The sequence below is a fragment of the Harpia harpyja genome, chromosome 13 (assembly GCF_026419915.1).
Source record: "Harpia harpyja isolate bHarHar1 chromosome 13, bHarHar1 primary haplotype, whole genome shotgun sequence".
NCBI classification, from domain to species: Eukaryota; Metazoa; Chordata; class Aves; order Accipitriformes; family Accipitridae; genus Harpia; species Harpia harpyja.
The window spans coordinates 9,468,486-9,481,758 of NC_068952.1; the positions used below are offsets into that span (position 1 = coordinate 9,468,486).

The 13,273-nt window shown below is 35.5% G+C and overlaps 1 protein-coding gene across 2 annotated transcripts in view; it reads right to left on the minus strand.

Annotated features, from left to right (window-relative positions):
* SPATA17 (spermatogenesis associated 17) overlaps positions 1–13,273 on the minus strand; it is a 94,391-nt gene that overhangs the window by 13,241 nt on the left and 67,877 nt on the right. For both annotated transcript variants that reach the window (XM_052806189.1, XM_052806188.1), the window contains one exon: positions 7,361–7,496. In XM_052806189.1, coding sequence (XP_052662149.1) covers positions 7,361–7,496 — 136 coding nt within the window. The remainder of the gene's footprint in view (positions 1–7,360; positions 7,497–13,273) is intronic.

A 13,273-nucleotide genomic window follows, 5' to 3' on the forward strand; every position in this document is an offset into this window, starting at 1 on the left:
AGCCCATCCAAAACTGTCATCAAAAGGCAAGGCCAAGCACTTCCCAGTTTAGTGTGAGGATTTTCAATTCCAACAAACAAAATAATATCCAAATAGTGAACATCTAAAAACAATATAAACAAAACAAATCAGGTGTGACTTCAAACTCTACTGTTTCCAGCTCAACTGATTATTTTTTTGCATTAAAAGCTCTGCCACAAGTTACTATAATGTAATCTAAGCATGTACTGAAGGAATTGGTCAAGATACTCTATTTCCAAAGAGTTTCTGATTAAACAAGAGGCTTTAAAATGTGTAAGCAATGTGTACAATAGGAATTATTTAGAAAGTTAAAACATACATATATCTCCCTCAAAGAAATACTGGTTAAAGTTAGCCCTTACTAGAAAGAAAGATTTCTTTCATGCCACTAACATACAAGTAACATTATTAAATGAGGAAGGTAGGCAAAGCAAGACATTTATCATCCAACAGATAAATGACACAGGATTGCTAGTTAGACAGTGTAATAAGTACCATCTAATTTTCTCTTTTGAATCAATTTATTCTTCAAAGTCTTGGATCATCATCAAGGGACTGCATTTTCCCATTGAGAAATTACAAAACTGAAAATCAGGTTTTATAAAATATTCAACTAGTTGCTGACAAACCCTTACAAATAACCACTAGAATGGATTTGATTAGAAGAATGGTGACAGTATCCTTTCTTATGCAAATAACTGAATGGTTTGACTTTTCTCAGTCATTACTTTGCAGTATTCCCTCAAAACCAGACCCTGTAACTCATCGATAACCTTCACCAAAAAGTTTTTCCAGCCTTTCTTTTCAGCCTTCCAGTTATCCACAGATTCTTTTCTGCATTTAGTTAAACAGTGGCCAGGGATACATTTTGTATATTTTAATTTGCTTCACAGTGTTTACCTTCTTCCTTCTACACCTAAGAAAATAATTTGAAAGATCGCTGATAGTTACTAATCATTTGCATTACATATATCAAGAGTAGCATTTTTCAAAGGCAGCCCAGCAGTGGTGACCTTAAGAATTTTCTCAAAGGAAACAATCTATAGCTCAAGAACTTTTCCAATGGGAGCTCTGAAAGTGATCTTCATGTAAAAAATGTATTTCTGTAAATATGACACAGTCATTCAGTAAGGAATCTGGAAAAATCATTATGTCAACTGTCAAAAGTTGAAATTGTCATTTGCTTTCCTAGAAGACTGAATGGGTGCATCTTATAATGAGAGATATTTCATTCTAGTCCTGTGAATGAGAGGTAATGTCTGGTGTTCCCACTGCTGGATATGACATACTCCTGCCTTTTTAAATACATTTGCTTCTCAACAGTACATTATGACATTTACTAAAAAAAGTAAAAATTTCAGAAGTAGAAGTTGCAAAAGTGACTTTAAGTCATTTTTTGTTACACAGTTTGAGACCACTTGCTTAAGCTTGGTCTGTGATATTAAATTGGGCAAGACTGCTCTTTTTTTGTACTACTTAACCAGGTAGCCAAACACCTGCACTCCAAGAAGCTCGCAGCTCTGAAGAGTAATGCTGTTGTGGGAATTGACCTATGTGGAGGCAGGGAATTACTCAAGTTGATTTTCACATGAAGATACAGCAGCATTCGGACTCAAAATGGTTGTTCTGAGAGCACAAAATATATCCTACAGGGTGCAAAAGACAGACTTTCCAGGAATAGTATAGGATGTATTGTTGTAGAACCAGATCCTTGTGTTTAAATTATTGGGTTTGATGCAGGACTCAGGGTAGGAAGAAAAGTGACAGAAAGCAGCCTTATCTTGGAAACAGATAGTTGATAACTCAAACTAAGGGTCCATTTGGAGCATCTGAATAGATACATCAAGTCATGCCAGTAGTAATAATCATAGAGGAGCCATGTCATTGGCCAGGGATTGCTGAAGTGCAACACACTTTGGCAACAACCCTTATTATCCCTGACATGGCTCATGAGGAAACCGGTAGTATAACAAGCAAACTCTTACAGATCATCTAATAATTCCCCTACAAAAGAGTCACTTCTGGCTGCCACATTATGTCAGTTCTGCATTGCCTAGGAAAACACATTGCAGTTGGATTGAGGAACTAAAAATCTGATATTCAAAATACATGCTAGCTCTTCTCATTGTATATTAGTAAATTCTGTCACAAAGGACACTAGTAAACATGGCCTTAAAAGTTTCAAAACATGTAATAAGTTTGCTAGTACAGACGCACATTAGCCAATATCACACTGTGTTAGAAAATATTCTTGTGTAATTTTTTTTTTCCTAATTAAAATGAAAAGAAAATAAAAAAATTCCTTTAAAAAATTGTCATGGAGTCACAATCTACGAAAGAAAAAGTTTACACATACATTATATCTATCTCAAGTCCAATTGCTGCAAGGTTAGGAAAAATGGAGTTAAGGTGAAACGTAAATAAATTTCAGTATAGTCAGGGATGGAAAAGCATGAATAGAGTATCAAACAACTCTGCCACATAATTATAACATCCACTAGACACGTGATTGTTGTGAGTATGTTGTTGATCCTACAAGGGGTGAAACTAATTTTCAAACAGAACAAATCACTTCCTCCTCCCACCCTATTTTTCCCTTGCAGTAATACTGTACAAAGATAAATTTGCTATGGAGCCACAGGACACAGTGGTCTCAGAAGAATGTGGAAGAAAATGGGTTGGCCATGGCCATGTAGAAGAGTCACACTCACTTTCTAAGGCACTGAGATTTTCAGGCCATATTACTTTCTCCTTGTGGACTTTTCCCACATATCTGGAACTTAGGGCCCTACCTGATAATGTGATTCGACTTGGGCCATAATGTGAGCAACAATGAAAATCACAGAGGCTATTGAACTTTCAGAAGCAGCAGACTATATAAAATAGGATGAATTCCTTCAACACACAGGGGATTCTCTTTTTCATCATAGAAAGTCCAAGCTTAGTGAAGTCCTGTGAGAGAAATTATGCAGTTGAGAGATTCCTAGAGATTGGATCCATCTTTATGGTAGAAAGCCAAAGAAAGTCAAAGATCAAGAAATTTTTCTGTAGTCTGTTATTCCAGATAGGAAATTTCTGCCAGATCCTGGACAAAGAACCAAATTTACACCTAGTGTAGATCAATGAAACTCTATACTTTGCATGATACTTATGTCATAACGTTCTTGATATAAACTCTGGCTTAAAATACATACACACACTGGTGTTTATCTGTTATATATGTCATGATTTGATTAAATACTTCCGCAACTTCATATAATCTCAGTTGAAGGCAATTACTGTCCAACAAAACCGACTGAAGATCTTGATTGTACCTTTATCTATACTGGCTGAATTTGAGCCTGTAATTCTCTGCCTCTGGTAACAAAGATGGAAGCAATATACTTTATATAAGGAACAACTATTGCCTGCTCTATTGCCTACACAATACAGTGTGAAAATGCCAGTAGTGTTGACTACAGCCCAATTTCTACTACTCCACCAAAAACAGAATTGTGTTGGTGGTGAATTACAAGGGCTATTTTTCCTAGCCTAGGCAAGGCCATGACAATCAGAAATATTGGAGCTTGATGTTTGATTAATGCTGGCAGTACTCTATAAGTGATTTCCACTCAACAATGTCTAATTATTTAATTATTTCCCATTATTAATGGAATGAAACAATTCAAAACAAACAGCTAGAATGACTGTTTTGCAGGAAGCCCATAATCATCAATTCATACATGTAGAAATATCCCTAAAATTATATTAAGCTGGCCTGTTGAACTTGAAAGGCATATTTTATCCCAATCAATGCATAAAAGTAAAATTATCCATAACTAAGGCATGTTTCTCTGCTGTACAGTTCAGCTGTAATGATCCCCACACACTGCACTTGCACATCAATTATGATAATCATAATCACGGTCGTTAAGCTGAATGTTCATTATTATCAGGATGCTGGTGACAGCAGATTCAATCATCGGGTGCAATGGGCAGGCAGTCACAGTCCCACCCAAGTTTCTGCAGACAGCGTTGTGCCACATTAAATCTATGATGTGTTCCACATCCCACTCCATTCCAAAAGCTGTAGACGGTAAAGGTCAACTTTATGTTCTGTGCAATATGCTTAGGTTCTCTAAATTAATTCTTTGCAGTACTAGGTATTTTTATGCTTTGTAGATAATAAAATTCTGTTTAGGGCCAAAATGCCTGTGCAAATAATGAAACAGTGATGCAGTCGTACTGTAATTCACCTATAATAAGGCATCAGAGGAAAGAATCTATCAGGAAGGAACATCTTAAAATGTCACATCCTGAATTTTGCAAATAAGAAAACATTAAATGCTGTCATTAAAGTCAGTTTTCTAAAATGCATATGCAAACTAATTCCAATACCAATTAAAGGCTGTAAGCTATCATTTCTGCCTCAGTAAATATGAACATATGTGAGTGTTTGACAACTGAAAGATGATAGTTAGTGTATTTGATCCCTTGACTGTCCAGCTACGTTGAAACCTATCATTGTAGATTAAATTCATAGTGACTGGTAAATTTTTTATATTGATACTTCTCAAAAATTCTATCAAAGGTATTCCAAGGTATGTAGACATATGATATTAAAATATGCAAGCATTTTTATTTATAGTGGTTTACAACTGGGTAAACTAACTAGATTCAGATTTGCTAGAGGTATAGAATTTCCATTTCTTGTTTATTTTTAATGAAGAATTAGAATACAACAGTTTTTCCCTTCACTCAGAAACTTCTTTGAAATGTAAACGGAATGAGATAAAAATTTTCAGATTGTAACCAGATGAAGAGAAGAACTATTAACTTTTCCTCACATATCTATAGTAATTATTATGTTTAGAGGAAGTCTATGTTAATACCCTTTCATTTTCCAGAAGAAATGTAATAAGGCAATATTTTTCATTGTTGTTCATTTTGCTTCTAAAGTAATTATATAATTTACATACTAATCTTTTTGTGACTTGAATTAAAATGCATACTTATAAACACATGAAAACCTCAGGAAAATACAACTAGGACATGCTCATGAACACACAGGGAAACTTTTTTATGTATAATTTTTAAAAAAGCCAGCTAATACCAGCTGATATCAAATAATACCTCAGCAGCTTAGAGAGGTCACTGATCCACTGACCACTGAACTGACTCCTTGGAAGAATTTACACGGTAGTTTGTCTTACCAGCAATGATTAGTGAAACTTCTCTAGTATAATGTTGTCAAAAGCTGAATATACATCATGGCAGGGTTATCAGCTATTCAGGTTGTAATAGAAGTTGCATCCACAAAAATATTACCTCAAAACTCAAAGAAAGGTTGTGTTTAGCAGACTAAGTGTTAAGCAACTATCTGATTGGTTTGGGTAATATTTTGATACATGCCCTTCAGCCTGGTGACTCATTAGAACAGGATAATTTTGTTCATAGCACTGATATATACAAAGTTTTAATATAGTTTAGAAATAAGAAAGTGACAGAGAGTTTCAAATTTAACAGTTCTGAAAGTATGACTCGACACCTGCCTATAGGACCTTTTCCATTAAAATATAGTGAAGGGGGTGGGGTGGGGGTGGTTCTGATGATAATGACCCATTAAAGCAGCAGGTAGGTCATAAATAGCTCTTTTCTCCTCTTATCTCTCTGTTTGGGTAAGCAGCTCCTAACTGAAGCTTCATATTGAGTTAGAATTGGGGTTGGAAGGCTGTATGTCATGTTGGGTTAATGTATACAGCTATTCACCTCCAGAGATTTAGGTTGAAATCTATCCAAGATCACAAGTAAACTGAATTTAGTTGTTTCAGCTAAGCCCACAATTTATATAATCTTATATATGTGTAATATGATATACAATATAAATATCTTTACATTGTTTGATATCATCATCTGAGTCTGATCAAGAACTGCTAAGGACTGGAAAAGGAAGAGTCTTTACAGGACAAGATGAGTACCACCAATAAGACTTCTAGATCATTTTTATATATCATACTTATGCTGTGGGACAAATTCAGATCTTTTTTTTGAATGTTGGTCTTTGTGCCTTTATTTGCAATGAGATTTAATTAATGTATGTTAAAACACCAAAATTTTACTCTGAGCTCATTTTTAATGCTTAAAGATTTGAGAAAGAATTCTTTTAAAAAATATTACTTCTCAAATTAATATTCCTTGGAACTTGTTATGTATTTACAAAGGTTAAGTTTCTTTCAGGGAAATAAGTAATCATATCTTACAAAATCCCAGAATTGTTTAGGTTGGAAGAGACCTCTTGAGACCATCTAGTCCAAGCCCACTACTCAGCTAGAGCAGCTTGCCCAGGACCGTGTCCAGTTGTGTTTTGAATACCTCCAAGGACAGAGACTCCACAACCTCTCTGGGCAACCTGTGCCAGTGCTCTGTCACCCTCACAGTAAAAAAAATTGTTTTCTTGCGTTCAGATGGAATTTCATGCATTTCAGTTTGTGTCTATTGCCTCTTGTCCTGTCACTGGACACTTACTGAGACTGAGAGGAGTCCAGCTTCCTCTTCTTCATTCCCTCCTATCAGGTGTTTAAACACATTCATAAGATCTCCCCTGAGCCTTCTCTTCTCCAGACTGAAAAGTTCCAGCTCTCTCAGCCTCTCCTCATACAAAAGATGCTCCAGTCCCTCAACTATCTTTGTGGCTCTGTGCTGCACTCTCTACCAAGTCCATTATCTTTCTTGTACTGGGAAATTTTAATGTGATTATGATACCCAATACAAATAGAAGTAATGCAAACATTACACAAACTCATGTTAGAACATGTTCTGAGGAAAATTACCTCTTGTAGCACCACAAAATCAGAAATATATGAGATGCTCCTGACAAAGCAGGCAGTTTAATGAGACTATCTTAAAATAAAAACAGCTCTTCGCTAATTTTTAATTTTTAATTTTTTCTTTTCCAAAGAATGTAAACAGTAATATATTTTGTTGTTTTTAATCAGGTTTTGCCATAATTTTCTGAAGGTTTATCAATGTGCAAGAGTAAATATGCAATCTCTCTTAAATCAGAAAAGGCAATACAGAAAGAACAAAACTTTGCAAAGCTTATATAAACAAAGCTGTACTTGATCAGGCTTTTAAATCCTTACCTTGTAGGTGGGAGAGGTGTTGAATTTCCTCAAATTGAACTTACCAGAGAGTCAGGGAAGCCTGACATCTCATCACATCAGCTCTATGTGATTTTGTAACATGCTAGAAAGATTCTCATTGGATTCCATGATCTCTGGATCAGGCCCAAATTCACTTAGTTCTAATATAATAACAATCTCAAAAAGTAAACTATTCTTTAATTTTTGCAGTGACTTACCTTGTCTGCTACCCACTTCTTAGGCTGTACTTCTCGGAAGTGTTTAACTCCATAAGTTTCTTGGCCATATTTGCCTGACCTATGAATTGATGGGTCATACTTCTCATTTTTATGATATGAAGAAAATGGCAGAAATCTGAAACTCGAGAATATTAAAAAATCAGTTATGCTCTACTCTAGACACCACAAGATTGATGTAAAACACAGATGCCAATGCTACAGGAGGTGACATGGACACACATATCTGCTATTTTCCACTATGTTCTTAATGTTCCCCCTCAGTATTGTGAGAGGATTACTGCAATTTCTCCTATAGCTGCCTTTAAATTAAATTTGGAGCAAAAAGATAAAGAGTTTCAACAGGATAAAATGAAGACTTTCTGTACAAAGATATAACTTGCAGTGATGTGATGTGAGGAGAGAATGAGCAGGGTTCAGTTTGCTGGGATGTGCATGTTGACACCTCAGGTCTTAGCAGGCAGTGCAGTCTGTGCCAGCTGTCAGTGGCAGGCATGCACCATGCAGAAGTACAGACCTCATTTCTGGAGAGCTTGCATCCACTTTAAAAGTCATGTAGGCCCCCAACACATAACTTCAAGCTGATCGTTCCATCAGGATGGAAACATTTCAAGGATGTCAGCAGTATAAGCATAAACCAAGGCAAATTTGCACCAGAAGGAATCCTCCCTGTACCTTAAACTAGGTATGCATCCTTTTATATCTGTTAACCAAAGCTAAATAAACCATACTCTCATTTAGCAGAATATAAAATCATATAAATAGTACTGGTGACTTTTTCATGTGTTGGCAGACCACAAAGGAAAGAAATAATTTCTTCTGAATTCACAAATTGTGTCCTTTACTCTCAAGTTATAATTATGACCCACTCAGCCATCTTTTGGAGGCTGATTCTTTCACCTTTGGTCATACTGAGGGTGGACTCCCTGCTTACATAGTGCCACTGAACAGTGAAGCTCCAGCTACCCACTCTGGGCATGGAAGATGTTTTCAGATGGATGTCCCTAACTCTCATGGAGAGCTACAGGTTTTCTATGTAGGTTCCACAGCAAACTGTATGGAGGAAGGTGAAAGACATCTTACATATAAAGGATCTGCAAGAGACCCTACAAAGATGTCTTAGTTCCATCTATTTCAGTTTGCAAAAGAGTTATGAGAGCAAACAGGTACATTTTAATATAAAGTGAAATCTTGGGAATTAAGCTTATCATTGCTGGTGTTCTGAAAAAGCAACATGCATTCTTTATTCTACAAGTGCAGGAAAAAATATTATACAGTAAAACTAGAAATATGTGCTTCAGAAGTTTAAAACATCACTTTAACTGCCATGACAACAGGTGTAGTTAATTAAAACCTTTTCCTAGTTGAAAGCTTTTCAGAATCCAGAGTCCCTATAAGAGTTAGACAATCAAAGTTTTTGATAAAGGTGGGGATTAAAATACCTTTCTTTGTCTCTCAGCTGATAGAGACTCAGAAAATTATTTATTTGGACTAACTGATCCATCAGCCACTATTTGAATGTTTGTTTTTTTAAATTACATTTCTTTCTTTCCAATTCATAAAAAGAAACTATTTTAGAATCTTGCTAGCTATATCAATTTATTCTATCAAGTACCACAAACAAATGTCATGTAAAGTTAGTGAAAGAAAAACACTGAGTTAGCAGACTTTTAAATTATACAAAGCTATAGTAGCATGTGTATACTCATGGGAAAGGACACTCTCACATAAGACAGATTATGGTACTTGTAATGCTAATTTGCACATGGGATGGACATCACACACACACAAAAATTAATGTGGCCCCAGTGTCCCAGAGAATACATTGAAGGTGCTGTGAGCCGGCTGCTCCACTTGCAGTTTTTATCACTTCTGAATTGCATTTTAATAGTACATTTTTCTTTTGTTCAGACATGAAAGAAAATTGGCTTTCTCAGGGGACTGGGTAGCTGAGAAGACAAGGCTAGCAGTTTAGGGATTTGCCCATATAGGCATAGAATTTAGTTGAGCCATAGCATTCATAATTCAATATGAATACTAGGTCTGTAAAATTTATACACAGAATGGCAAAAAAAAATTCTTGAGGAAAGTAGAAGATAAAGTAAATTACTATAGTTTTCCCTATAAAATTTCCTACACAGAGGTTTTGATTTTACTGTGGATCAGTTAATTTTTGTCTTTTTGGGAAATGAATACTCAAGGTAATCTACGTTCTACCACGATTCCAAACAAAAAGATACGTTTATTGTAACACTTTAAGACACAACTAACAGTATGTTCTACATGTACTTTAGCACAAATGTGTTCTTCTGCATTCTGTTGCATATCTCCTCTAAGATCATTAACTGGAATATGTGCCATACAGCCTGGAATGTATGTCTATGGCTGAGTAAAGAAAATTAAATCAACTATGAATTTTTGAGGAAGAACATTGAACAATAAAAAAATATTAAAATTGATATGAAAGAACATTAAAAATATAATAGGGTATAATGATATAAAGTAGTCTAAAGTAGAAACTTGGGTTTGTTCTTCTGTCTATAGTTCTGCTGTCAGCGCCAGGTGGGCAGATCCTTATAGCTGTAACAATCTAACTACAAGAAAGAATCATATGCTTGAAAATTCAATGTCTGTTTAAAGCAAGTAAGAATTTTCATTACTCTATGTGAATAAGTAATTAAAAAGAACATTAAAACAATTTTTTGTGTTAAGTAGGGTAACCAAATTAATGGGAGTCATACAAAAGTCATTATACCCCCACAATCAATAATAATAGTAAAAAGCAATAGCAGTGCAAAACACTTCAGTAATGGTATTGTGTTCTGTAGCTCTATATATACATCTGACACAGCTTTTCCCCAAATTAATGACAGTATGTGCTCTGAATGTGACAGAAGAGAGTGATGGAAAGAGAAGAAAATTAAATCCAGACAATGGTATGATGCCATTATCAACTGCACAAGTTTAGACCTCAATAGTTTGGGGGTTTTTTTTCCACAGAAAACTCACGCTCAGGATTCATACATCTGGGTTTCAGCTTTTCCTTGTGATTTAAGTGTAAATTCAGAAATTCTTAAAGGTTTTCAGTAAATATGACAGAGACAGAAGTAGCAGGATCAAAGAAGAATTTAATTCCATATTGATGTTATATCGTGCCATAAAACATAGTCAGTATAAGCTGAGCCTTTCCAAAAGTTGATGATTTAATGGGAGGTGAACTTTCCCTAAAGAAATAAACTTAAAAATGAAAAATTATTTCATTTCACCCACCACAAATGCTTAAATGAGAAATAGGCCAAAGAATACATTCAAGACAGGGGGAAAGAGTTGGAACCAAAAATAGGAAACTATGTCAGGTGCTACAAATAGCAGTATTACACAGACACAACCTCAAGGAGGAGTAAGAGCAAAGGTGGTAGTGCCACTGGTAATGAAGGCCAGCTGCACTGTTGCCAGGACCACACTATGTTGAACCTAATTAGCATAAAAAGACCTAGAAGCCTTGACTTAGTAGCCAATCCTGGACTTGACAGCTGCTAGTGGCGTGTATTTAAATTTCGAAAGATACCCCAGATAATTGTTGTTAACAAAAATAAAAATTGCTTCCTCTCTCCCTTCACTCATCCTATCCTGCACCTCCCTGCTACTATTAATTTCATCTTTCTTTCTTTCTTCTTTTCCCCACATTTTTAGCCCCTCATGATCTTTCTTTCTGCATTCCTCACCTACCATTTCTTCCCTCTATTCTGTCTCTCTTACTGTAATATCTCTCACTATTACAACAAGAGATGGAAGAGGCCTTTTAGATGCTGAAGGCTTTCCGATTGGATTGACCGAGACAATAGAAGCAGCAGTAGGTACTGGGGTCTAGTGGCTATAACAACGTGAGAGGAGAGAGCGGCAGCACAAACAGGAAGGAGGGTTTGTCAGGTCCATCATTTACTGCTGGTTGGCAGCGTCCCAATGTTATATGGTACCTACCAACAGGACACAGTTCAGAGGCATTAACTTTTTCTTGAATTTAAATGGAGCAAACAGAGTGGTCCTTCAGCATGTTCTCTGGACCTGCCCAAGAGGCAAAATCCCAGCAGTCCAGCAGTGCAAGCATGTAATCCTGATACCAGAAATGCTTCAAACTTTGCCCAGGCTTCTGAGAAAGAACTGGCAGTAGATCTACTGCCAGATTGCCATACGTGCTGCACTACCAGGGCACAATAAGAAGTATTAAAACCTGAGAACTAGAAGGAATACTCTGCTTACACGGTTTTTCAAACTTTCATAATATTTGTATGTACTGTACATTTTTGTAATTTAGTAGTAAAAATATTACCAGAAACTTAACTCTAGATGTGTGATAGTGTTGTTGAATTTTTATCTAAAGTGGTTCTATGCAATAGCAATTCAATTCCTTGTTGTCTTGATCTAATTCAAATAAAACAATTTTATCTCACTTCAAAGAAGACCATGAACAATTAGCTCCAAACAAACTATGCTTCTCTATCAGGAAGCTGTGAATCTTTTTTTTTTTTTTCTTCAAATAAAAAATTAAATTAATTTTAAGCTTTCAAATTTGTGTTATACCTGAAGTAATTTCTTCATCGAATCCAACAGTGCCTATCTTTTCACTCGCAGAACAAAGGAAGAAGCACAATGGTTTTCCATAGCAAAACAACTGCAGCAGGGCAGCCATTATTTAGTTCATAATGAGTGCATATTAAAATCAAAATGTTATTTACAAAAATAAAGACAGAATATTTTACTTAACATATCTAGTCAGATTACCTTTAGTGCAGTATTTTTCCCATAAGAAACTTATTTTGGGTGCATTATTACAAATATTGTCTACAGTAATATACTAAATACATACATTTTCAATAAACTATCAATCCCTTTTATCCTAACGTCAGTGAATCTAAGAAACCTGTGGCCATTTTTGTTTAACCCCTATCTGCAATAATGTAAAGTGCAAAGAACAGCATAGTCTAGTTCTTGTAGGAAGTAAAAGAGATCTCTTCTGCAGCAAATTCCGGAACTTCTTAATTATATACAGACTTATTATCTGCATCCCCAGTGTTATAAAGTACCAGAACTTCATTAGAAAAATTAAGATGGAAAAATGAAGGCGCTACTTTGTAAATTTCCAGTGGAAATTAGCTGGAAGAAGCAGAGGAATACTGGATCAAAAGAGGGTAATCATGCTTAACTGTGCCCTAGAGCACCCGCATGTATAATACGATTTGCACAGTAACTACCTCTCCTATTACTGCTTGTTTGGAGTATTCTGTGTTAATGGGGTTAGCTAATTTAGTATTTTAACTTAAAAAGACTCTGCTGATTAATAAATGTTGCACACTGTGCTAGTAATTAAAATAAATGGAAGAGTTACAAATAGAAGTTGAATTGTTAAGAAAACATTATCTGAAAATATATGATAATCCCTGTTTATCATAATACAATAACAGTCCGGAAAATATGCAAATTGCTGAAGTTGCAAAGCATATGAAAAACTAAGTATAATTTGAAAAAAGTTTTCAGATGTGTTATACTTGTATGACATAAAATGTAGTAGCCATTTTCACTGCAGCTAAGTCAGAAATACAGTAACAGGTCTTATTAATGTAGAAGTTAAAAGATTTTTTAAAATCTTAAATCTTATCAAAGTGACTTGCTTTTTAAATTTCATTACCATTAATACCAGGCAGCTAATAACACTGATGCTTTCCAAGTATAGAGCTTATTTAGATCATTAACTTCTCTGCAAGTGTACCTTTCATGCACAGCACTGTGTAGCACAGAAGCACCTAAGCTGGTTCTAAAGGAAAGCATTGTCTTGCTGAGGATAAGCCCATGAGGAGCTTGGTGCTGCAATGTTCACACAGCATGTGAGAGGCAGAG